The sequence below is a fragment of the Cnephaeus nilssonii genome (assembly GCF_951640355.1).
Source record: "Cnephaeus nilssonii genome assembly, chromosome: 15".
Lineage (NCBI taxonomy): Eukaryota > Metazoa > Chordata > Mammalia > Chiroptera > Vespertilionidae > Cnephaeus > Cnephaeus nilssonii.
In genome coordinates this window covers 56,740,281-56,768,175 of record NC_137086.1, presented here as the reverse complement: position 1 = coordinate 56,768,175, position 27,895 = coordinate 56,740,281, and the positions used below count along the sequence as shown (strand labels likewise).

At 38.6% G+C, this 27,895-nt stretch overlaps 1 protein-coding gene across 4 annotated transcripts in view; it reads left to right on the top strand.

Moving 5' to 3' along the window:
• Nucleotides 1–27,895, top strand: part of ZC3H6 (zinc finger CCCH-type containing 6) — a gene marked incomplete at its 5' end in the record, with an annotated part of 65,525 nt that overhangs the window by 14,240 nt on the left and 23,390 nt on the right. For all 4 annotated transcript variants that reach the window (XR_013814678.1, XR_013814679.1, XR_013814680.1 and 1 more), the window contains 5 exons: nt 10,953–11,133; nt 15,246–15,368; nt 20,081–20,354; nt 23,610–23,743; nt 27,734–27,850. Coding sequence is in view for 1 of the 4 variants with exons in the window: in XM_079792634.1 (XP_079648760.1) it covers nt 10,953–11,133; nt 15,246–15,368; nt 20,081–20,354; nt 23,610–23,743; nt 27,734–27,850 (829 nt within the window). The remainder of the gene's footprint in view (nt 1–10,952; nt 11,134–15,245; nt 15,369–20,080; nt 20,355–23,609; nt 23,744–27,733; nt 27,851–27,895) is intronic.

Genomic DNA, 27,895 nt, shown 5'->3' with positions numbered 1-27,895 from the left:
GATGAATAAATATTTTCTAAATGAATTTATGGCTTTTTTTTTCTGACAGAAAATTCTTATATACATAGTTTTTGAGAATCACTTCTCCAAATGTGGATTTCATCCCTGGGTTAAATCAGGACATGGGGCACTGTGTACTTGAACAATATTACTTTGTTTCTTCAACTAATTGCTTTTTCTCAATTGAACTGTGCACCATGTTCTTCACATTGGAGTATGCTGTAAGTCATAAGGTGTTGAGTTGACTATATGGACACTATCAATAGTATCCATTGTGCCAGATAATAGTGTCTTTATGAGAACTCAGGACAAATATCTCTCTGATCTCACTCCCACAAAAAATATTGTGATTCTCTTGAATAAGCGGTCTGGGTTTTTTTTGTCCTGGAAGCACTTTTGTCTTACACCTAATCCTTGTTTCTTGAAATGCAGAGCCAAGTTTGCAGCTCACATCTAAGAATTAGTCCAGGGTTTCTGGCATGCCCCTCTGAAAACTAATCTTAATCTCAGCATCATCTTAATCTTTAGAATTTTAACTGATTTACATATTTTATAGTTTGTTCAATAAAAGGCTCTATAATTAGCTTTCAAGGAAGAATGAAACTCCATCAGAGCTTGCTTTTTTTTTTCTTTTTTATCTGTTTGCTGGGTAAGAAATGAGTTTAGTGTGTTTCTATGTGCTGAAAGGGGTGAGAATAACAGGAGAATGAAAAGTATTACATAGTGGGAGGAATTCTAGGTGTTATGATTGATTCATTTAGGAACTAGAAATTCTTCCCTTTTTTTGCTTATGTCACAAAAGCACAGGCATTGCTCTATAGCAGGGGTCCTCAAACTTTTTAAACAGGGGGCCAGTTCACTGTCCCTCAGAACTTTGGAGGGCCGGACTACAGTTTTTTAAAAAAAAAAAAACCATGAACAAATTCCTATGCACACTGCACATATCTTATTTTGAGAGCTTGTTTGGAGGTTCTAGCAGGGGAGCGCAGCTACTCGTATACCCTTGACCGAAGACCGGTCCTCTCCTCTGGGGGGAAGGTCGTCCTCTTCGACCGAGTGCACAGCTTCGGGAGGGATGCACATGGATCGGTGAGGGAGGAGGGGGACACCCGCCTAGCCAGCCAGATCAGCCGTATCAACCCTTGCGATCAATGGGGTGACAGATGTCGCAGCCAGATCGCCCTCACATCCAAAAAAAAATTTATTTTGAAGTAAAAAAACAAAACGGCAAAAACACCCGCATGTGGCCCGCAGGCCGTAGTTTGAGGACGCCTGCTTTATAGAGATAGTTGAAGTATATGAGAGTTGTCTGTTAGGCTCAGGGATCTGTATTTAACACTTTTGTGCACACATGCTGGGGAACTAGGCAGAGTTTTATTTTAACTGCCTCTGCCCCACCTCTTAGTCCTACCCACACAGAGCAGCAGTTACAGGTTCACTGCTATATGGGTTATGATTTCTGTGGAAGTTGTTATCAGAGACCTTGCTTGGTATTTAGCTTGACTAAATATCAGAATCCCTTTGTTTTCCTTGTGTTGCAAAATAAAATTTTGTGCCATTTGATGAAATGGCAGCTGTGCAGTAGCATATCTGACTCTGGAGACCAGGCATTGGAGGAGAAGTAGGAGCAGCCACAACTATTATAAGGAGAAACTAGAAGGCATTTTAGAGTGATAACTGAAGAATCCCTCACTTTGACCAGATCTTAAGACTCCTTCAGAGTCCACTTTTGATGGCCACGTTCTCTTTTCTTTTAGTTTGAGTATAGATTGGTCAACTTTCCGTGTGGCATTCATTACTCTGTGGGCAGCAGGATCTAGGGCAGTGATGGCGAACCTATGACACGCGTGTCAGCACTGACACGCGTAGCCATTTCTGATGACACGCGGACGCTGAGGCGGCCGCATGCCAAGGATGAAACATTTGCGAAATAATGTTTTTTCCTCAAAGTGACACACTACCCGAGTTATGCTCAGTTTTTTGGCCAAGTTTGACACACCAAGCTCAAAAGGTTACCTATCACTGATCTAGGGCTACGCAGTTACCTACAACTACTTGGAGCAATGACTTTAGTTTGTTGTACTGCTAGGGCTTTACAGTATTATTTACCTTTACAGTCAGTGTTAGTAACTTTTTTGGGGGAATACATAAACCAGTAACATAATCATTTATTATCATTAGTCATTTATTATCTGTATTTGTACAGAATTGTATGTTCCATGCTTTTATTTTTATTTTATTCTTTAATTCTTTATTGTTGAAAGTATTACATCTGTCCCCTTTCCCCCAATTGATTTATTCCAGCCTGTCCCCACCCCCCAGCCTAGACCTTCAATGTTAGTAACACATTTTTTATAAATTTCCAAGTTATATGACTCCCATAGTTGAAAATAGAGCCCTCATGATTCTAGCATAAAGGGAATAACAGTTTTTTTCTCCAGAGAAATCACTGTCTTTTTAGACACTCCCAGAGAAGCATGGCCTCCTGGAGGACATGGGAAAGAAATGTCTATAAATGTCTAATTATTACATGTTACATATAAGTGTTACTTGTATATGCTAGATTTTGATGATGCAAATATGAGTAAGCATGTCAATTCAGGAAATGACTAGAAGAGCCACATTCAGTTGTAAAAACAAAAAGGAATTACTTGTACCAAGTCCCATTCCTGAATTGGTATTTGGGTTGAGGCTTTGACAAATGCTAAGATTGGCTCAAGGAGTAAAACAAGCCAAGTAAAAATTGCCATGGCTGCAGATTGTAAAAAAGGATAAGCTGAGTTTCAATCAACCAGATACATTTCAGGTGTCAAAATGTGTTGGATAAATGATAAAGGCAAAAGTGCTTTGGAGGCTGTAGATACCCAGATTTTACCACTGGTGGTTTGTAAAGGGAAACGTTTTCTGAAACAAATACAGCAAGCCATTTACGACATAAATGTTCAAGGGCCAGTTGGGGATAAACATAAAATCACAAAGACGTGTCAGGTAGCTCTTCCATGGCCCCAGTATTCCTTAAGGGGAAGTACCTAGTTTGGTAGAAAGTTGGGTCAAAGCTTAATCAAGAGGGTTCCATGTAAGCTAAACAGGTTGAGGGAGAAGATCAGGGAAGGTGCAGGCAAAGCCTAGGAAACTCAAGCGAGTTTTCTGTGAAGCCTGCTGACAAGTTAGCCAGTTCATTACTTACATAGTGCATTCTCAATCAGCATTGTTAGCTCATGTCCCTCAACCAGCAGGAGAATACTGACCCCCAAGAGGCCAGATGGTCATAGGTAACATGAGGAACAGTTTTCATACTGTGGCTAAGCAGTTTTAGCCTGAGGGGCGGTTTAAGGCGCTGGCAAGGTGGATGAGAACCTGCCTTACAGCAGCCTCCATAAAGCAGGGAGGTGAGTGAGAGTCTTACAGCGGCACCTCCAGGACCTCCTGTCTTCCATACCCTGGAGGAGCACAGGGTGCTCCGCCAAGGCTCAGGGCACCTGTGGTTGGGCCTGTCTGTTTAGCAGTGTGGAGACATGAAGAGCAGCTCACCTACCCATCATCCGTGGGAAGGGGGAGAGGACATTGGATCAGGGCATAGTTTCAAGCACTTAGGAAATTTGTGTTCTGTTAGTCTTAGGATAAGCAGTCTATTCTAATGTCTGCTCCCAGACTGTGAAGAGGTCCTGGATATCCTCTCACAGTCGCTTGGGATATTCTGGGAGATGTCCTTCTTATGATCATACAACTTATCCCAAGAAGCTCATATTCATGAGTAGTGTCTGTGTAGTATCATCCATCAGGAGTACTGGTAACGCCTTTTAGTGAGAGTTTTGTATTTCTTCCAAATACGCAGCTTCTAACCTGTAGTTTGTAACAGGAGCCTCTAGGCAGCATGAAGAAGCAGAAACTGCCTGTGGAGGTAACACTGAATGGTTCTAGTTCATTTATTTTACTAGTCAACAAAACCAGAATGGAAAAAAGTAGATACCTCTATCGAGGCACATCAGTTTATGAGGATTTAGTGGATAATGACCTCAAAATAGGAACATATCAGGGGCAGTAAGAGCATTGGCCAATTCGTCTTTAATTTACTAGTACACCACAGTGTGCTATGATTTTCTCCAGTTGTCTCCTATCCACATATTTAAATCAAGAGATAAAACCTTTTTTACTTGATTGTAATTTTTTTAAATGACAGCTTTATTGAGACAGAATTCACCCATTTAAAGTGTTCACTGGTTTTTAGGATATTCACAGAGTTGTATAACCATTACCACTGTCTAATTTTAGAACATTTTTATCACTCAACTACAAGCCCGGTGCACGAAATTCGTGCACGGCGGGGGGTTGTCCCTCAACCCAGCCTGTACCCTCTCCAATCTGGGACTCCTGGAGGGATGTCCGACTGCCCGTTTAGGCCCGATCATCGGGCCTAAACGGGCAGTCGGACATCCCTCTCACAATCCAGGACTGCTGGCTCCCAACTGCTTGCCTGCCTGCCTTCCTGATTGCCCCTAACCGCTTCTGCCTGCCAGCCTGATCACCCCCTAACCACTTCACTGCCAGCCTGGTTGATGCTTAACTGCTCCCCTGCCAGCCTGTTTGCCCCCAACTTCCCTCCTCTGCCAGCCTGGTCACCCCTAACTGCCCTCTCCTGCAGGGTTGATCACCTCCAACTGCCCTCCTCTGCCGGCCTGGTCACCCCTAACTGCCCTCTCCTGCAGGGTTGATCACCTCCAACTGCCCTCCCTTGCAAGCCTGGTCCCTCTCAACTGCCCTCCCTTGCAGGCCGGGTGCCTCCCAACTGCCCTCTCCTGCTGGCCTTCTTGTGGTGGCCATCTTGTGTCCACATGGGGACAGGATCTTTGACCACATGGGGGCAGCTATATTGTGTGTTGCAGTGATGATCAATCTGTATATTACTCTTTTATTAGATAAGATAGAGGCCTGGTGCACGGGTGGGGGCCAGCTGGTTTGCCCTGAAGGGTGTCCGGATCAGGGTGGGGTTCCCTTGGGGTGTGGGGCGGCCTGAGCGAGGGGCCTGTGGTGGTTTGCAGGCCGGCCACGCCCCCTGGCGACCCAAGCAGAGGCCCTGGTATCTGGGATTTATTTTCCTTCTACAATTGAAACTTTGTAGCCTGGAGCAGAGCCAAGCCTGCTGTTCCCTCCGGGGCGGCAGCCATTTCTGTGGCAGTTAATTCACCTTCTACAATTGAAACTTTGTAGCCTTAAGCGGGTGAGCCTGGCCAGGGTGTGTGGAAAGCTTTGCTTCCCCTGTTGCCGCCGGCAACCCTGGCCTGCTCTCTCAAGCTCCATTCTGCCGCCATTTGTTTGAATTTCTTTACCTTCTATAATTGAAACTTTGTAGCTTGAGTGGAGGCTTAGGCCTGCAACGGCTATGGAAAGCTTGGCTTACTCTGTTACCTGGGAAACCTTGCTCTCTGTGGCTGTAGCCATCTTGGTTTGGGTTAATTTGCATACTCGCCCTGATTGGCTGGTGGGCGTGGCTTGGCTGGTGGGCATGGCTTATGTAGCGGAGTGATGATTAATTTGCGTATTACCATTTTATTAGAGAAGATACTCCGAATTCCTCCCTCTAATCTATCTGGCAGCCCCTAATCTTTCTGTCTATGGATTTGTCTAAAAGATAAATTCTTTTAAAAATAGTTTTGTGCTCAGCTGGTGTGACTCAATGGTTGAGCATCGACCTATGAACCAGGAGGTCATGGTTCAATTCCCGGTCAGGGCACATGCCCCGTTGTGGGCTTGATCCCCAGAGGGGAGTGTGCAGGAGGCAGCTGATGGATGATGTTTTTCTCTCATTGATGTTTCTATCTATCTCTCTCCCTTCCTCTCTCTCTCTCTCTCTCTAAAAAATCAATAAAAACATTTTTAAATATTTTAAAATATATTTTTATTGATTTCAAAGAGGAAGGGAGCGAGAGAGAGAAACATGAATGATGAGAGAGAATCATTGATCGGCTGCCTCTTTCATGCCCCACACTGAGAATCGAGCCCGCACCCAGGCATGTTCCCTGACTGGGAATTGAACTGTGACCTCCTGGTTCATAGATCAATGCTCAACCACTGAGCTATGCCAGCCAGACTAAAAACATTTCTTAAAGTAATTTTGTTCAATAACTGGACAGTTATTTACATTTCTGTAAATAGAATATGACTCTTAAAAGGACATAATGACTATTCTTTTTACATTAAGAGTCGACAATATATAATTGATCTAGGAACTCCTCTTTTTGATTTATTAACTTTCAAAAATTACCTTCAGTTTAGTAAACAAAACAGCTTTCGTGATAATGTTGAGATAACTCAAACTTTAGAGAAAGCTAGCACCCTTGGTTATTTTGTTATGTCTTCTATTAATTTTTTTTGCAGAGCTGGATTAATGTCTGGTACGTCAGTAGGTGTCAATTAAGGAAGCTTTATTTTATTCTGGTGACAGAGCTAGAATTAGAATCCAGCTTCCCTCCCATTAAGTCTCCTCTTTCCTTTATGCCACAGATGTCTTCCAGATGTGCCCAAAGCTGTTTTTTTTTTTTTTTAAAGAAAAACATTTGGAAGCATTTCATAGAAGTGTGGATCATTGTTCTTTATTTCCTTGTTCTATCCTATTTTTTGTTACCAAGAATAAAATCACAAGTTGAAACTTGTTATTGTTTGAATGCTGAAATGATAAATAGGCTAAGGGAGAAGAAAGAGAAATAAAAACTTTACATGTTTTGCCCTGGCAGGTGGTTAGAGTGTTGGCCCACTGACTTAAGGGGCACAGGTTCGATTCTGGTCAAGGGCACATACCTCAATTGCAGGCTCAATCCCTGGTGTTAGTTGAGGTGTGTGTGGGAGGCAACCAATTGACATTTCTCTCTGTATGTCTCTCCCCCTCCCTTCCACTGTCTCTAAAAATCAATGGAAAAAAATATCCTTGGGTGAGAATTAACAACAATGAAAATTTTGTTGTTTTATGTCTAATAACAAGTATAAATGTCCCATATTTCACAGTAAAAGAATTTATGTAAAGTAGGAGGACTTACTAGTAAATTCTGTGCAGCATTTTCAGCTTGAATACTTTATGCATTTAAATAGCTCTAGTCAGTTATTTACATTTCTGTAAATAGAATATGACTCTTAAAAGGACATAATGACTATTCTTTTTACATTAAGAGTCGACAATATATAAAATTCATATCCAGTCAAAACGCTGGATATGAATCAGTGGTTTTATGAATATAAATCAAGTAGGAGGAGACAATGGGCACCTATAGGACTTTTTGTTGTTTGTATTTTAAATGTTATGGTGTAAATACAGATGGCAAAGCCCAGGATTCTTTTAATTTTTATTTATTGATTTGAGAGAAAGGGAGAGAAACATGGGTTAGTTGTTTCACCCATCTGTGCACCCATTGGTTGCTTCTTATATGTGCTCTGACTGGGGATCAAACCCACAACTTTGGCATATCATTACAATGCTCTAACCAACTGAGCTATCCAGCTAGGACAAGCACACAGTTCTTAAATGTACAACTGGATGAAGTTTTACACATGTATATGTGTATATCATATCATCACACAGATAATATAAATAATATCTCAACACCCAGAAGGCTTAGTACCTGATATTTGTCCGTTACAACCTTCCACGAAGTTATCACTATTCTGACATGTAAGCATGGATTCATTGTGCGTGTTAATGGCATCAAATGAATCTCTTGTGTCTGGCTTCTTCTCATAATTATAAGATTCATTCATATTGTGTATAGAAGTAGTTAATTTTTTCTTAATAGTATTCTATAAGTAAGGCAAAATTTATGTGTTCACATGTTCATGGATATTTAGGTTGTTTATAATCATTATTATGACCAAAGCTGCTAAGAACATCCTAATACTTGTCTTTTGGTGAATATATGCACTCATTTTTCTGGGACCATAAGGTTTTAGTGTATTATAAATGTTCAGAATTTTTTAATTAAAACAACCAGAATGTCAGGTCTTCACAAGAAATTTTGAAGTTCACCTGAATGGATATATACGTCTTTGCTTCTATAATAGGAACTGGTGGCTAATAATATTGATTTCACAGTCAGTTTGGGGTAATATCATGGGCCTATTCTATAATGGAAAGGATTAGGGATGTTATATATTTGGTTATTCTGTAAATAGCGTGCACTATGCTAGGAGTTAGAGATACAGTTTTGGAAGATATATACCCTGCTTCCACCAACCAGTGAACAACTCATTCAAACATAATTTGTAGAGTTATTGTGGGAATACTTAGGATGGAGCATCTCACTTAAGCCTGTGTAGTCAGTGGAGACATCTTGAAGGAAGTGAGATCTAAACTGGGTCCTAAAGATCGAATTGGAATTAGCCAGGTGAAGGAGTGAGGGGGTGGGTGTTGAGAGGAGCAGGGCAATGAGAGTCTCTAAAGCAATGTTTTAGGCTTGGAAGAAATTGAAAATAGCCAGGTAAGCAGAGACTCAGTGATAAAGAGCCTTTGGGCAGCATGGAGTTTTGACAATCTCAGCTCAACTTTTTTTTATCATGGAAAACTTCAACCCTAAAGTGATAATAGTAGAATGAACCCTTATATACACATACCACTGTCCAGCAACTCCAGCTCATGGCCAATCTTGTTGAGAATACCTCCTCCATCCCCAGTGGTTTGTTTTGAAGCAATGTGAGCCATCACGTCATCCCTGAGGATTTTTAGCAAGAGAGTGACATGATCAGTTTTGTATTTTAGAAATCACACATCTCTAGGAACTTTAAAGTATCTTTTAAATGCATACACCATGGTTTGGGCACTTCTCATTTGCTTTCAGTAACACAAAGACATCTGTCTTTATGCACTACCATCTACTATTTGTACTAGTTCGCATTTTTTTTCAAACTGTATGGAAGCAGGATTAAATGTTAAAATAATGTATTTATCTTCCCATGTAGGTCATTTGGTTAATTTGCATTCACAATACTATTAATGAACATTTTGGCTTCTATAACTATGAAAATGTCATAATCGATATAAAGGTTTGTTTCTAGGATTCAGCCTCCATAAAAGCAAAGATAACTAGTATTTGGAAAGTAGAATTAGATTTATAGTACTACTCTGAATATTTTTTATAGATTACAGTTGAGGAATTTACCATTCTGCTTTTATGGCAAATGTTTTGTTACTTATCTACCTGTTGCAGTTTGCTTATTGAAGTTTATTCTGATGGCAAGAATTAACATAGGTTAATTCTTGCTTTTATTTTAAAGTTAGACGCTCGGTACACGAAATTCATGCACGGAGGGGGGTATTCCTCAGCCCAGCCTGCACCCTCTCCAATCTGGGACCCCTTGAGGGATGTCCGACTACCCATTTAGGCCAGATCCCAGTGGGCAGTCAGACATCCCACTCACAATTCAGGACAGCTGTCTCCCAACTGCTTGCCTGCCTGCCTTCCTGATTGCCCCTAATCACTTCTGCCTGCTAGCCTGATCACCCCATAACCACTCCCCTGCCAACCTGATTGATGCCTAACTGCTCCCCTGCCAGCCTGTTTGCCCTAACTGCAGGTCCCCCCCTAACTGCCCTCCCCTGCAGGCCTGGTCCCCCCAACTGCTCTCCACTGCAGGCCTGGGTCCCCCCCAACTGCCCTTTCCTGCAGGCCCAGTCACCCCCAACGTCCCTCATCTGCCCCCCCTAGTCACCCCTAACTGCCCTCCCCTGCAGACTTGATCGCCCCCAACTGCCCTCCCTTGCAGGCCTGGTCCCTCCCAACTGCCCTCCCCTGCTGGCCATCTTGTGGCAGCCATCTTGTGTCCACATGGGGGCAGGATCTTTGACCACATGGGGGCAGCCATCTTGTGTGTTGGAGTGATGGTCAATCTGCATATTACTCTCTTATTAGATAGGATAGAGGCCTGGTGCACGGGTGGGGGCCAGCTGGTTTGCCCTGCAGGGTGTCCCGGATCAGGGTGGGGGTTCCCTTGGGGTGTGGGGTGGCCTGGGCGAGGGGCCTGTGGTGGTTTGCAGGCCGGCCACGCCCCCTGGCGACCCAAGCAGAGGCCCTGGTATCTGGGATTTATTTATCTTCTACAATTGAAACTTTGTAGCCTGGAGCAGAGCCAAGCCTCCTGTTTGCTCTGTAGTGGCAGCCATTTCTGTTGGGATTTATGTATCTTCTATAATTGAAACTTTGTAGGCTTAAGCAGAGACCAAAGCAGGCCAGAGCTTCCTCCATCGCCAGGGGCAACCCTAGCCTCCTGCTCTTTCCAGCTCTGTGGCTGCCGCCATTTCTGTTTGGATTTATTTATCTTCTATAATTGAAACTTTGTAGCCTTAAGCGGAGGCCTAGGCCAGCAAGGGCAGGCAGAAAGCTTGGCTTCCTCCATTGCTGGGGAAACCCAAGCCTCCCTCCTGCTCTCTGTGGCCACAGCTATCTTGGTTGGGTTTATTTGTATATTTGCTTCTGATTGGCTGGTGGGTATGGCTGCTGGGTGCAGCTGGTGGGTGTAGCGGAGGTATGGTCAATTTGCATATTACTCTTTTATTAGATAGGACTGTTTTTAGCTGTCTAAGGTCCCTAAGTTAAAAACCCCTTCCTGAAGTTATTTTAGGTATTTTTGTGGATGGTAACTATTGTAATACTTTGGGATAGTACTGCATTCATGCATTTATTTTTGTGAGAATAATCTTAATCTAAATCAGAAGTTTGCAAACTGTGGCTGCTGAGACTGGTTCTTACATTTTTGAAGAGTTATTAAAATAAAAGGAAAAATTTGCAACAGAAACCATATGTTGCCTGCAATTTTAAAATATTTACTATCTGGTCATTTACAGAAAAAGTTTGCTAACCATGATCTAAGTTAATATAACTTAAATTCTGTTCACCTGCTTGTTTTCTTTGGGAAATGTTCCTGTAAGATTTGTTTTAGAATGGACATTTGAAAATTTTCATTTTCTTCTACAGAGAAGATGGTGAATTAGAAGATGGTGAAATTGATGATGCAGGATTTGAAGAAACACAAGAACAGGAAGCAGAAGAGGATGAGAAACAGAAAAATGAGAAAGCCTACAGAAAATCAAGAAAAAAACACAAGAAAGAAAGAGAAAAGAAAAAATCCAAAAGGAGAAAACGTGAGAAACATAAGGTTAGTTAGAGTCTACTTTTTATTTTCAGTAAATTTTTATGAAATATACTGAAAATTAGAAAGTATAAATCATTGCTTATTTTCTTATAAAACATGGATTATATCTTTTTATTTATGTGATTAATGTATTTTTAACATGAGTATCATATAAATTATCTTAAAGATTTAAAAAATAATTTTAATGCAAATTAAAATAAATCTTTTTGATGAAAGTTTGTAGAATGCTGAAGCTTAGGGAATGAAAGTTTCATTCTCTGCAGATACAGATTAACAGCATTGGCCTTGTCCATCCATTTATTGATTTATTTAGAGGTATCATGTGCTTGCTGTGGAAGTCTCCGTGTCATGTGCTGGGGGTTATAGTAACAAGTGTTCTTTATAGAGATTACATTGAAAAGGGAAGGAGAGAGGCAGTAAACCCATGAAAAACAAATGCTATCAAGAAAACAGTAAAGTGCTGAATAGATAATGTGAGTTGGGGTGGAGAAGAAAGGAAACTATGCTGACAGAGAACCCAGGTAGTTTTTGAAACTCTGAATTTTCCCCATAAAAACAAAGCAATTAGGATATTGTCAAAACCAAAAAGTTATTAACAATATCTACAAAAAATGAAGTAACAAGATATCCCCACAAATGTCAAAAGTACAAATGGATAAGACTAACCCACAAATAGGAACTGTGTAATGAAGCAGAGGGAAGGTAAAAGGAACTTCCAGAAAACAGACTGCCAACAGATGTTTCTCTCAAATGGCAGAGTCCCCAGTGAACCTGGTTAAGGGCACCAATTCTATTTCCAGTCAGGGCCGATAGATGTTTCTCATCAATGTTTCTATCTCTCTCTCCCTCTCCCTTCCTCTCTCTGAAATCAATAAGAATTTTTTTTTTAATTCAAGTCTTCTTTTCCCAAGGGAAAAGTTCTTTACTCCAGGAAGACACCTCAGAAATATAAAAGGAAAAAGAAACCACCTAAAATTAAACTAACTAGAGTAACAACTGTTAACATTTTAATATATTTCCTGATTTTTTCCCCTTAATATTGGAGACATACTGTTTAATTGATTTTATATTTTGTATACTTACTAATGTTACAGATAAACATTTTTATGTTACTCTAAAATCTTGCAAAATACCATTTTAATTGATTGCTATATCCTTTAGTAAATCATTCTCTTCCTACTGGGCATAGAGGTCATTTGTGGTAAATCTTGAAGGATAGGTGGGAATTAGACAGTTGGCCAAAGAAATCCAGAGAATACAAAAGCAAAAATTGTGAAAAGGATTGCATGTTTGGGGAAATCACTGAAGTCGCTAAATTCTTTCTGTCACTATTTGAATATTTAAGTGGTTCACCAAGTGGTTTCCTGTTAATTTGTTCTTGGATTATATGTTTTTGCCCTTTTCACTCACCGTGATGTGATGTAATGTTTTTTTGTAGAGTTCTATAAAAAACATAATAATTTAGACTTGAAATTTAGTACTTACTAATCAAGTTCAGCATATTGAAGGAAATAAACTACCAGTGTATAATAAGTAAACAAACAAAATTAAAGGAACACTTTCAAACACTTTGAACAAATACCAACAAAACCCAAAAAAGGAAGAATAAGTGTAACATCCTTTTCACTTAAAATGTTAATAACTTTTAATTAGCATTTCCAGCTATTTTAATGTAGACCAATTGCTAATTCCAGGTTAATGATTACTTCTTAGTACTTAACTAGTGACCCGGTGCACGAAATTCATGCACATTAAAAGGGAATGAATTAGAGGAAATATTTTAATATTGCTATTTGCCCTTTCTCTATAATAGAAGTGTCAGAAATGAAAGAAAATAAGTAAAATGTATATGAAAATATTCCTCCTGTCAGAGTCTGGGGCATGCCACGGGAACCAGAGTCAAGTCCCCGCCATCCATGTGTGCCTCGATATAGTGCAAGACCCAGACCCATCTGGCCCCACCCCTGTCAAGCCCTGCCGGGGGCAGGAGGGGGTGCCACCTCAGGTAGTCTGGCCAGGCGCCAGGGTGGGATGCGTGGCCTGAGGTCCCCCGGCCTGAGCCAGGGCAGGGGGCATGTCTTGAGGTCCCCGTCAAACTCCGCCAAGCAGGGGTCGTGGCCTCAGGTCCCCCAGCCCAGCGCCAAAGCGGGGGGCATGGCTTGAGGTCCCCCGTCAAGCCCCGTGGGTGGGGGGCATGGCCTAAGGTCCCTGTCAAGCCCCATGGGCGGGAGTTGCAGCCTGAGGTCTCCCGTCCAGCCTCACATAGCAGGGGACGTGGCCTCAGGTCCCCTGGCCTGGCTCCAGGGTGGGGGGCGTGGCCTCAGGTCCCCTGTCAAGCCTTGTGGGGCGGGGGATGCACCCTAAGGTTCCCTGTCAAGCCCTGCTGGGCAGGGGGTGGGCACGGCCTGAGGTCCCCTGTTAAGCCTCGTGGGGCGTGGTCTGAGGTCCCCCAGCCTAGCTCCGGGGTGGAGGGTGCGGCCTGAGGTCCCCTGTCAAGCCCCACCAGGTGGGGGAGGCACAGCCTCAGGTCCCCTGCCCTGGCCCAGCGCCATGCAGCCTCAGGTCCCTGCTGATTGCTCATTAAAGCTGATTACAGGAACTTGGCCTCTACTGTGGGCGCAGCCATCTTGTATTATGGAATCCCTGCCTCCCTGTGGGCACAGCAATCTTGCTATGGCATGATGGTCAATTTGCTATTCCCTCTTTATTAGATAGGATGTGAGCCCTTAAGGTTCTCTCTTAAGCAGAACTTCTATTCTCTGGTAGTTCTTCCTGAAGCAGTGTCTTCATTTGAGCTTCTTCTTTCTTAAGCAAGTTATCTTCTTTAACTGAAAGGTTTTCCTTTGAGCTAGAGCTGACTTCTGTTAGCAACTGAGCAAATTTGACTTTTAAATGGACAATATTTATTTCAAACCTTTACCAACAAAGATTAGGTAGTTAAGCATGAAGCATTTCATAGCATATTTGTAAAAAGGTTTCTTCACATCACTTATCAAATCAATAAAACAGAACTAACAACACCATAAAACTAAACCCCCAAACATTTGAAAAACAAAGTAGAGGAAAACAATTTGTGTTCCTTAAAAAGCATTTAAGAATGTAGTAGAGGAGCCTGACCAGTGTGCCTCAGTGGTTGAGCATTGATACATGAACCAGGAGGTCATGATTCATTCCCCGTCAGGGCACATGCCCGGGTTGCTGGCTTGACTCCCAATAGGGGGCGTGTAGGAGGCAGCTGAACCATGATTCTCTCTCATTGATGTTTTTTTCTCTCTCTCCCTTTCCCTTCCTCTCTCTGAAATCAATAAAAACTTTTTTTTTTAAGAATGTAGTAGAGGAAAACATCTCTAAAAGCATCAGAGTTCAATTAATTCAGCCAAATTTTAACTGAGTTTGTTCTAGGTCTAGATACTGGGAATTCAATAAGGTTAAAATACAGAGCCAGTTCTTCACTGATAAGACCTTTAGGAATTCTTTAAAGAATGCTCAACCTGGGAACGTAATTACTTTGACTAGATGGAGGAAATTTGATGACTTTTTTTTTTTAGAAATTGCACTCTTACTTGAAGAATGATATTTGTCACTTTATCAATTCTGGTGATTTCTGTTTCACTTTTGTTCAGTTTTATGGGTTGGATTTATTTTATAATTTAGAATGTTTTAGAATCTTAGCTTTAGGATACTTATACAATAGAATAAGAACTCTAAAGCCATTTTAGGTAAAAATAAATTAATTCATACTCTATGCATGTTCTAGAAACCTTTTTGGTGACGAGAAACCAACTTTATTTCTTTTAAGATTAACTTATATCTAAAGTTTCTTTAGAGCATAGAGATTTAGTATTTCCTGTTTGAAGTCCTTGGGCCATAGTATAATGAGGAAAATGCTGCCATGAAGTCCCTGAGATGAGGGGAAGATATGCTTTCCCTCAGAAAATTTTAGAGAATTTTTTTGGCGGGTGGCCTTTGGAACAAGAAATTTTTAATTAACACTTTAGAACCTACAAGGGTAATGTAATCTATTGGTTAGCCCCTCTGGTTGAAATAAGCTTATCTAGTTACTAGTTAAATATTCTTTTATTTGCAAAGTAATGTTGTTTTTTCCCTTCTTTTAGCATAATTCGCCATCTAGTGATGACAGTTCAGACTACAGCTTTGATTCAGATGTCGGACATACAGAAAGTTCCCACAAAAAAAGAACTGGTTTCTACAGGGATTATGACATTCCATTTCCTCAGGTATTGTCTTTTTTATTGTAATAAAATACACATAACATAAAATTTACAATTTTAACCATGTGAACATATACAATTCAGTAGTATTAAGCATATTCACAATAATCCATTTTGAGAACTTTTTCATCATCCCAAACAGAAACTGTCTTTCCATCTATATATATAAAAGCCTAAGCGACCATTCCACCATTTGACCAGTAGCTATGACGCACACTGACCACCAGGGGGCAGACGCTCTAACCAGTAGGTTACCTTGCTGCTGGGGTCTGGCCAATTGTGACTGGGCGAGACAGGCCGGACACGCCCTGGAGCCCTCCCGCGGTCCCTCCCAGGCCCTGATCATGCACTGGTAGGGTCCCTCAGCCTGGCCTGCACCCTCTTACAATCCAGAACCCCTTGGGGCATGTCAGAGAGCTGCAGGCCAGGCCGAAGGACCCCACCCGTGCACGAATCTGTGCAACGAGCCTCTAGTTAAGCAATAAAACCTCATTAGCACCCCCCTAGCTCCTGGTAACCACTGTTCTACCTTCTATCTCTATGAATTTGCCCACTCTAGGTACCCTATATAGGTGGACTTATACAGTAATTTTTTTTGTTATTAACTTACAAAATTTTCAAAGTTCATCCATGATGCAGCACAACATGTGTCAGAATTTCATTCCTTCCTAAGGCTGAATAATATTCCATTGCATGCATATACCACACTTTGTATATTAATTTCTCTGTTGATGGCCACTTGGATTGTTTTGACTTTTTGTTGTAAATAATACTGTTATGAACATGAGTGTCTACTCATAGGAATGGAGTTTCTGATCGTATGATAATTCTGTGTTTAATTTTCTGAGGAACCACCATCCTGTCTCCCACAAAGGCTGCATCGTGTTACATTCCCACCAACAATTCATGAGGTTTCCTGATTTCTGCACATCCTTGTCAAACTTGTTATTTTTGTGGGGTTTTTTATAATAGCTTTCCTAATGAGTATGAAGTGGTATTCATTGTGGTTTTGAGGTACTGCTTCTTAAAAAGGGAAAAATTAAACTTTCAATTTTATTCTTTGCTTTCTGATATTTTGCAAAGATATTTTACAAGATATATGCTTTAAAATACACTATGTATTACTGTGCTTAGGCTGCCGTAAGAAAATAGTACAGACCGGGTGGGGTGGATTAAACAACAGAAGTTTATTTTCTCGCCAACTGGGGGCTGGAAGTCTAAGATCCACGTGCTGGCAGGGTGGTTTCCTCTGAGGATGAGGGAAGGGTCTGTTTAGGCCTTTCTTCTTGGCTTGTCAGTGGCCACCTTCTTGCTATTGTGTCCTCACATGGTCATCCCTCTGTGCATCACACAACCCTGGTATCTCTGTGTCTCCAAATTTCTTCTCATAAGGGCACAAGTCATAGTGGATCAGGGTCCATCCTAACAGCCTAATCACCACTTTAAAGGCCTGATCTCCAAATACAGTCACGTTGTGAGGTACTTGGGTTAGGACTTCAACATATAAATTTTGTGACATCTACCTCTTTAAATGCAAAAATTATTCGAAGTGTTTTAAACACAAAATATTTTAAGACATCATAATAAACTATATATATGTGATATATATATAATATGTTGCACTGTCTCAACAAAGTCTTCAGTATAAAAACTACTGTATTTTATGCTAGAAAGATCAGGGCTTGCAGGAGCACTGGAGAGTGTTCAAGTCAGTGTGCTCCTATCTGAAAAGCCCCAGACTTTCTGAGGCCCAGTTTCTGCCAGTCTGGCTTGTCTGCAAGTGCTATATTCTTTCACCTAATTTGGTTTTCCAATCTCTTGTGATCTTAGAAATCACATTACTGTGTTTGTTGCCTTCTATTTTTCTACTGACATCTTTACAATTGAGGCTACTTAGTGACCATTGAATAAATAGATTTTAATAAAATATCTTCTTTTAAACTTTGAAAAGAATTATACTCTGGTTAATAATTTTACCTAGTTAGGTACATATTAGACTATATATTTGTATATGTATACATATATACTCAACATGTCTAGTGATTTTAGAGTGAATGGTGCTGCCATTTCTCGGAGCATTTAAACAATTAACTATTCATTATAATTATTTTTACTACTAATGACAGAATTTCTAAATTAGTTCTATTTCAGCAAACACTGATTGGTGCCTAAATTTCACCATTTGCAGTTAGATTTATTTTTTAGAAATAGTCAAAAGTCATTTGGATACTCTTCCAATGAAAGAAGAAATGCTTAAGATGGGCATTGCTATTTCAGAAAATATCAAGGATTGAGATTTATAAACTCTTGACTCATTGGCTGTCACTAAAAGTAACTCCAAAAGAAGAGATGCAGAATATTTTAAATAGTGGCAGAAGTACTATAATAAGTTTATACATATTGTAAATTTATATAATCTTATTTGGGGACTGCTGTGAAGGACAGGATCAGTTTGTATGTACAAACAATAGCACATTTGTTTTAAGTGACTCATTTTCTTAAACAATATAGTTATTGTCATTATTATTGACTATTATATATCCCTAGAGATGCAAGAATTTTTATTTTAAGAACGCCAAGAAATTAAGAAAAACAATATAACATCTACAAAATTACAGGCCAAAAGTAGAATGTATATTAACACCAGAGGACTCAATATATCTTCCCCTGCTGGTCTCTTATTTCATGTTGACAGAAATTGCCAAGGGGCCAGCTCCTGTTCGGCAGAAACAAGACGTTCTAGCAGTGTAGATGTCCTAATAATCAGCCAGCATAGTGATCAGAGAAACTATATGCTGTGGTAGAATTTAATAGTTTTTCTCATTTCTTTTATCTTTTTGCAGTTGGGCTTTAAAAAACACTTGCTAGATCTTTGCTGGTGTGTTTTGTTCATTCGGATGATGAACATGTGCAGCCTAAGGAGACTTTCTCCTAGGACCTAGAGCATGAATGGGGCTGCTTGTGGCCAGCCTGGACGCTCTGACCCTCAGGAAGCCAGGAGACTCTTCCACTGCGAAAGGAGCCCTGAGACAGGATGTTTGCCGTTGTGAAAACTAGGGAGAAGATAAAGTGAAAGCTAGGGATAATTCTATTTTAAAAACTAGGAATATGAAGATTATTTTTGTGAAGGCCATGATAAATCAGAGAATTGAATTAATATTAAGACTTAAAAGTTTTTATGATAAACATCTAATCTCCAAAGAAAAATTAATACCTATTAAAAGTAATTTTTAGTCATAAAACATTGAATATGTTATTGAGGCATCAGTGTTATTACATTTTTATAAATAGAAACATGGATACCATTCAACTAATTAATCTAACTTAATTTAAACAATTATTTTGTTTTATTTCATTGGCTTTAAAAATAATCAGAAACCATGCCTTTTGGCTACCATTTTGATTTCTTTTCTGAATTTCTGAAGTGCTAGACTTGAGAAATTTATAAATTTTTAAATTTTAAAAAATTTAAAAATTTTAAAAATACTGCTTAAAAAATGAAAAATCTAATACAGGGTTTTCAGTATTTAAAATTTATAAGCTAATTGATTTTCTTTTTTTTTTCTTTTTTTTAATATTTATTTATTTTTATTTTATTTTCTTTTATTGATTTTTTACAGAGAGGAAGGGAGAGGGATAGAGAGCTAGAAACATTGATGAGAGAGAAACATTGACCAGCTGCCTCCTGCACACCCCCCACCGGGGATGTGCCCGCAACCAATGTACATGCCCTTGACCGGAATCGAACCTGGGACCCTTCAGTCCGCAGGCCGACGCTCTATCCACTGAGCCAAACCGGTTTTGGCTGATTTTCTTTATTGTGTTAATTACATATTTTCTCTAATTTCTAATTACTGAACTTCATATTTTTCTGCATTTTATTAAAAACTCATAGTCGCATGTTGGTATTCTGGCAGGGTCAGTATTTTTATATCACAGTTAAAATGTATAAACTGGGTTTATCTGGATTCTCAAATTGTAATTACAATTTTTTTTTGCTTTCTTATAATAAAAAAATTGACAGAAGATGTGATAGACCTAATAAAATGAATAGAGGTAGGCTTGAATACTGTCATTAAATAAACTTCTAGGACTAAAGTGTGTTGTTTTCACATGCTTTAGTAAAGAAGCAATAAAGTTAATAAGGTGCATTGTCATAAATAACTCTTACTGAGCAGTTTATTAGATATCTTTTATTTATTGGGAAATCTATTTTTCAATATTGGATCTCAGATACAAATATTTTCTTAGAAAAATGTCTAAACATATCATTTTTTATTCAATATAACATGTAGTTTTGGAACTTTTCAATGTTAGAACAATATGTATGTTTTTTCTACCCCTCCCCCAAGCTATTTTACTATCTTTTCCTTATTTTCAAAAATACTTTTTCTGTTTTTTTGGAGAAGGAATTCATGTATGACAGGAATTCACATGAGTATTCTGTATGTACAAATGTTGAGACATGGGACATGGAAAGCAGAAAAACATCTCAGCAAGGATCTTTGAACATTATGAAATTTAATAATATCAAAGTAGCATTTACTTTTTAACTTATTTTTAAATGGTGTCCTAGATCAGTACTAATCAAGGGGCAGAACTAATAACTGTCTCCTTCTTTCTTCCAACTTTCGGGGGGAGAAAAGAAGCCTTATGTTACTATCAATTCCTGTATGTAACTGAAAAATCCTAACAGTGGGTTGTCCCTTTCCACTTAGCATGGGCACATATCAGGAAGCTACGTGACATCAAGGAGGAGTCAATATAACAAAAAATTTAAAAGTAAAGAGTATGGTGAGTACAGTACCTACAGTGATGACAACTTTGGTAACTACAGTGACGACAACTTCGGTAACTACAGTCAGGAAACAGAAGATTTTGACAGTCAGCTCAAACAATACAGACAAGCTAAAGAACCCTCCAGTATTGCTTTAGGATCATCATTTTTTAAAGAACCAGGGAAAAAACAAAGAATGAAAGGACTTCAGCAAGGTAAGTTTTAAATTGTCAATCTGTTTTTGAATGTAAGAACCTTATTAAAATAGGTAGCTGTGGAGTGAAAACTTACATTTCTTAGCCTTTCTCAAGATCAGTTTATTCATTTTTATTTATCTTGTAGGCCTTGAGGACAAAAATCTATAAATATTTCAATCTGTATGAAATGTTAATATTTGAATTCGAAAGATACCCTAATATTTTAAAAGTATGTAAAAGTATAAAACAATTTTCCTGTTATGTTTTTCTCTGCAATATATTACTATACTGAAAAAAAAAATAACCTACCTTTTTCTGTTGTCTCTGATGCTCTAAGTATTTATGTACTTTAGGCTAGTAAAGACAGAATTCTGGAAAGCTATTCTTTCTTTGTTTAACCTCACCTGAGGATATTTTTTCCATTGATTTTAAAGAGAGTGTAAGGGAGGAGGGGAGAGAGAGAAACATCAATGTGAGAGAGACACATCGATTGCTTGCCTCCCAAGTGCGCCCCATCCGGGTCGGGAATTGAACCTGTAATTGAGGTGCGTGCTCTTGAATGGAATCAAACCCACAACCCTCTTTAACCACAGAGCTAGACTGGCTAGGGCTGGGAAGCTATTATTTTGTTTGGCTTTAAAATATGGTGGTTACCTTTGCTATGCAAGTGTACTTAGGACTATGGACATATATCAAGATCGGAAATAAGAACCTAATCTAAAGAAATTTCTACAGTCATCACCTATTTATTTGCTATATTGAGACACATGGTCCCTGGAAAGATCAGGAGTTACCATAGAAACTGTGGGCCCCATAAAGATGGAAGCAAGCTTAAGAAAAGTTCAATCAGTGTGTTCTACTCAAGAAAACTAGAGCAAGATGAGGCTGAGGTAAAACAGTGGGCACCCAAACTCTGTGTATCTATCCTTTAATTATTGTTGAGAAAAGCAGTCAGTTACAAGTAAATTTGGTTATTTCTATGGCTTTTTTTATTTCCTAGCAAAAGTCCTTTGAAAAATATGAAACTAAAGAGAAAGGAATTTGTCTGAACTAAGGAGAAAGGAATTTGTCTATGCATCTGCTACTGTAATTATAGTCAAACAGTGGTGTGGTGATAACTCCACATGGGACTAGCCCGAATGTGGAGGCCTCTTCATCCCTTCCCGCTGAGGTTTTCCATCAGGCTCTTTCTGTTTGTGCTATTAATGAACTGAGTGATACATTTATTTTTGACATTTGTTTTCTCCTGGATTATGGGAGGAATGTATGGCCAAATGCAGAAAACTTTTCCTATTTGTAGACAAGATAACTCAGCAAAGATCAAAGATAAAATAATTTTAATCCCTACTTCCAGAGATAATTACTTGAACATTTTTGGTGTACATTCTTTTAGAATTTTTCTGACAATTATTTTTAACAAAAACTATTTATACTGTGGTAATTTGTTCTCCACCCCCCTTAACTTCTTACGTTAATGAGTAGCTTTTAATGCCTGCATTCTGTTCAAAGTAGATATACCATAATTTGTCTAACAAATCGTTAGGTTTGTTTGATAGTAATTGTTTGAGATTTAAGTTGCACCCAGTTTTTTAAAATTCTGTGATTAATCTTGCATATTTATACATATATCAGAAAGCATCTTCGCAAACATATTTCTTAATAAATTCTGAAATGTAGAATTGAGTCAAAGGACATAGCCACATATTTGAAGATTTTTTATTCATATAGCAAGGTGATAACCAAAAAAGTGATGTACCTGTTTATAACATCCTTGCTAGTGTGTGAAAATGCCATACTCTCCAAGTCCCTACACACAATATTCTTTGAAGTGAAAATCGGTATGTTATTTTTTAAAATTTTAATTTATTTTAATGAGATAAAACTTTTTTTCCACATATTTATTGGCTATTTTGTAGGTTTAAGATCATTAGAAGATGTATTAGTTCAATATGACTTTGGTAAAATAAGAAATCATTTTGTATTTTAACTTCCTACCCTAATAAATACTTTTTGCTATTTGGCTATCTTTATAGATGCTTTTAAATAGCAAGTTTTTCAAAAGTAAAAGACAAGTTGCCCAGCTGGCAAGGCTCAGTGGTTGAGTGTCGACCTATGAACCAGGAGGTCACAATTCGAATCCAGGTCATGTCATATGCCCAGGTTGCAGGCTCGATCCCTAGTGTGGGGTGTGTAGGAGTTCGTTGCTCAGTGATTCTCTCTCATCATTGAAGTTTCCATCTCTCTCTCCCTCTCCCTTCCTCTCTGAAATCAATAAAAAAATTACCTTTATTAAAAAGTAAAAGACATATAAGTTTTATTTGAAGATATATGTGCTATGTACTCAAAATTATCATTAGGAACAATTCGCTATAAATTAACCACTAATACCTACAATGTCTTCCATAGAGATGAATATAATATTTAATTCTCTGAAAAACTGAAAGCCTTGTTAATTGCTTTTTCTAAGGAAAATTGAAAAGAATGAAACTGGATTTGACTTCTCCATCCATGTACATTCTTGTTCGTTGTCTTCCTTAATGTGTTAACATCCCTTAAGAAACAAAAGAACCCTGGCGTGGTGGCTCAGTTTGTTGGAACATCATCCTGTACACAAAAAAGGTTGGGGTTCAATCCCCAGTCAGGGCCTGTATGGGAGGCAATTGATCAGTGTTTCTCACATCGAAGCTTCTCTCTCTTCCTTCCTCTGTCTAAAAAAATCAATGAAAACATATTCTCAGGTGAGGATTAAAAAACAAAATAAAAGTATAAGAAGCAGTGCCCAGAAAGTTTTAAAATGTAAAGATTGAATTAATTTTTTCATTGAATTTAGAGGAGAAAAATGCACTGTACATTATAGACTGTTAAAAAATAAGGTGTTGCCCTGGCCAGTGTGCTAGGTGGTTAGAGCATCGGCCACACACTGAAGGATCTTGGGTTCGATTCCCAGTCAAGGGCAGGTACCTGGGTTGCAGGTTCGATCCTTGGTTGGAGGCAACCAAGGGATGTGTCTCTTTCATGTTGGTTGATCTCTCTCTCTTTCTCTCTCTCTCTCTCCCTCCTTTTTCTTTTTCCCTCCCTCCCTCCCTCCCTCCCCCCTCTCTCCCTCCTTTCCTTCCTCTTTCCCTACCACTGTCTCTAAAAGCACTGGAAAAAAATCCTCAGGTGAGGATTAACAAAAAAACAACAACACTAAACAGCTGTTTCTAATAAACTAATATATTGGCAGGTGTGCTGTTTTTCTATAGTATTTGAAGTACATTTTAACTTTTTTAGGTACTGAACAGAGGCTTAAAAGTTTTAATGTTGGTCGTGGACGAGGTTTGCTGAAGAAAATCAAACGCAAAGACCGCGGGGGAAGAGTCAGTAAAGGGCCCAGTATGTTTTCAGGAATGGATGACTTTCAAGAGGTACTGAGAGTTTATACATAATGAGGAGATTAGCTTCTCCATCTTTTAACCTATTTGGCTACAAATAAAGCATTCGATTTTAATGCTACTTTTCTAGTAAAATGAATCATTTCTTAGTTCAGATCAAACGAGTATAAATAAATTCCAAAAAAGTAATTGTTTTTTAATTAGTCATGATTCTAATATAGAGATGCAAATTTAGGTGACTTTGAAATAAAACATATGTTTGAAAGCAGTTTAAAATAACAGTGATATATTTGGAAAGCAAATACATGTTTTGTTAGTTCTCTGTTGGGCTTTCCTTTCCTAGGAGTCGTCTTCGCCAGATGCAAATGTCAGTAAAATGGTAATAGCTCAATATGTAGCGGGCCAAGAAGAGAGTAGTAAATTAGCTAACTGAAGTTAAAAGCATTAAAAGAGAAGAAAAGGAGATATAAATGGTTGGAAAGATGAATTTATGAACTACCCATATGGTAGATATCAAATAAATATATGTTAACTTGAACTCTGATGTGTACATTTCAACTCTGTAGCTACTTTCTGTAGTCTGTATTCTGCCACAGGTCCAGTGAGGTCTGACTGAATTCACAGATCAAGGGTGGGTTATAAGGCTGCAACCTTAGTTGAGAGCAAGGGGATAGCAATATATTGTAATTTAAAATGCTTGATATTCTGATCTCTGGGCTTAAAGATAATGGGTAAAGATTTCTTAATATACTACTTAGCAGTGGTCGGCAAACCGCGGCTCGCGAGCCACATGCGGCTCTTTGGCCCCTTGAGTGTGGCTCTTCCACAAAATACCACGTGCGGGCTCGCACGTACAATGCAATTGAAACTCCGTAGCCCATGCGCAGAAGTCGGTTTTCGGACTGGGTGAGTCTATTTTGAAGAAGTGGCGTTAGAACACTCAAGGGGCCAAAGAGCCGCATGTGGCTCGTGAGCCTCGGTTTGCCGACCACTGACTTAGGGAAATGTTAGTAGGTGTGGCCTAAAAAAGGAAGTTGAGGCCCAGCTAAATTTGTGAAACTGCACATTCCACTCTTCCCTTAGGGATTCTCAGTCAGCATTGACATATTAAGGGCTCTGGGCAGATTAGGCACAAATAAGCTTGTTCATGTTCTGTGGAATAGCAACTTTGAAACAAGCCTAGGATTTCTGGGTGATTCTAACCTGCCTGTCCATCTTTTATACCAGTTGACCTCCAAAATATGCTGCACTCCCTAGACCAAATTAGTATGAATATTTTCTAAGTAAGCCTTCTTTTACATGCATTACCTACACCCTGTACCTGGGGAAGAAATAGCTTCCAGGAAAGCATGTCTTCAAGCAAGTTGCTGCCTGTCTCTCTGAGCTTCAGTTTGCTAAAATGAGAATACATGCAGTATTAAATTAACTGTAAGGGCCCCTTCAAGCACTAACATTTTAGATGTTTACAGATCTGGCCTACAACTAAAAGATTCTTTGTCATTTAATAGAAAATCAGAATAAATTCTTTTTCAGTCATCAGATTTAGACTATTATTTTTTATTTATCAAGATTAAAATATGTCATCGACTGTCCATTTATTGGTTGTCATGAGAGATTTCTTTTTGTGATCTTGGAAACAAGGGTGAGAGTGCTTATGTTCAGACCCATCCAGGGTTGGGTAGACATGCTGAGTGGCCAGCATAGATCTACTTCCATCCTAGTCTTCTCAGGAATTGTAAGAGCCCCAGAGGCCAGATAAGTTCAGGAGTACCTGCATATCTGCACTAATTTTCTTGAAAACTCAAGGGTACAGAACAAGCAAACTTTTCCTGGATTTTAAAGACTTATTACTTATTCTGTTGGCCATAAAATTCTTAAAATTGTTTAGTCTTTATAGTAGCTATTAAATTTTCTATAAATATGTTTTCTTTTCCTGGTAGATCCTTCCATTTCCCATTCCTTACATACTTTTAAAATTATTCTATGCGCTTGTTCCTTGTACCATTATAATACATGCTTTAGAGTAAATTTAAATGACTCAGTAGTGGGTTGGGTTTTCTTCTCTCCCTCCACCTTCCCCTTCTCTCTTTCTTTCTTGAGTGTTTGTGTTTTCTTAAGAGATGCATGAGTTAGTGCAGAGCTGCTAATGTGCCATGTGACTTTTGGTAAATCACTAAATTCTCTAATCTGCAGTTGTCATTATCTGTCCAGTGAGGGTGATAAACCGGCGACTTCTGCCGTACTTTCAGCTTTTACTTAAGAAGAAGACATTTGTGGTCCTTCTGTAGGCTCAAACTTAAAAGATCAGATCTTCTGGGCACTTTATTTTATGCTAAAATTGTATTTGTTAAAGTAGCTTACGTTTTCTAGAATACCTTGATTATAGTTAGATTTCTCATAGTTATGTATACTGAGATATATTCTACTCATTTAAGCAGAACTAAACTGGAAAATGAAACAAAAACTACAATCCTTTATTAAAACACTGAGGCATATCATTAGAAAGTAACATAGACTGACAGAAAGAGATAAAATGAGAGTACATACAGTATTAAATTAATAAAGTCTAGGAACTACTTGGTGCATTTTTAGGGGGTTCTTTGATGATAATCACTAGGTATTTTTACTGTTTAATTTCAGAGTATATTTCTCAGGTTGGCTCACTGGCTTTGTATTAATGAACTCTCTCAGTTGTCTCTTTCATTATAGCCATGATTCTTTATACAGATGGCATATGTGAGCTAGTCATTTATATCTACTTGTTCTAAGTGAACCAGAAATAGAAAATGTTTGTAAGTCAAATTTACATAGATTTAAGATATTTTCAGTGATATGTAAGAGTAAAGTATTCACAATTTTATTGTTCTTTCCTGGGGCAATGTAGGTATACTTATATTTTTAAAAAGAACCTCTAGGATTATGTTTTCTTGGTATTGTGCTTTTTAAAAGAATTCTTACAGTAAAATGGATATTTTTGCTGTGAGCATTGAGGATCAGGTATAAATCTAGCCATCTGTTGCTCCAAGTGTTTGCTTTGAGACAATTTCCTGCATCAGTAAACTGTGCAACATTGTTCTCTAGTAAATTGAGGGAAAACTAGAATCAAATCAGGAGAGCAAATAGTCACTGCACTTCTACAGTGCGCTGGGCACACGCATGCGAGGTGCTCAGTTAACAGTGCTGTTTCATGGCCACATGAATGGTGTCCTTAGCACGGTCAAGAACCATCCCCTGTCATGACTCAGTCTTCTTATACTCACAGAAGTCAAGTTGGCGCCTGAGGAGAACAAAGGAAATCATAGGGCTGTGAGATTTGCCATCATACACTATTTTTCCTAATTTTTTTAAATTTATAAATTAAAGATAATACATCCTCACTGAGGATTTTTTTCTCTAAAGAAAGTACAAAATAATTAATAATTAATTTTTAAGGGATTCATCTAGAGACATGCACTATTAAATGTGGGGGTATATTTTTTGTTTTTTATTTTTATTATGAAATTGTGATTTGTTTTGGATGTGTAGAATGTTTCTAGGGTGGTTGTTTGGTGTGGTGGGGGTTTTTTTGTTTGTTTTTTACTATGTAAGTAATTCTGCTGTTGTTATATTTATGAATAAATCTTTGTGTGCCTTCCTGATCATTCATTTAGAATAATCCTATAAAGTACAAATTCTGTGACAAACATGGAAATTTTAAGTCTTTTATAACATACCTATCAACACTATATTTTATTGTTTCTTTGCCAAAATGGGGTATTATTGTTAATTTTCAAGCTTTTCATAATTTTATGCTTTAAAATATAGTTTTGCATCCTCCTTAACATAGAAATAGGTTTCTTTGCAACCACTAGTAGCATAAGCAGTTCACTAGAAGCATATCTCTCCAAATAAATGAGTAACCTCAGAATGCCCCATCTTGCCACTTTTAATAGTCAGTTTGAACTGCTTTCCAGATTCATTTGACTGTACAATTTAATAACTATTTAATATATGTTGCATTTTAATAAAAAAATTTTCTTGCAGTATAATAAACCAGGGAAAAAATGGAAGGTGATGACTCAGGAATTTATTAATCAGCACACAGTGGAACACAAAGGAAAACAAATCTGTAAATACTTTCTGGAAGGGAGATGTATTAAGGTAAATTCACAGGGGTATGATAAATCATTTCACTTACAAAATGCT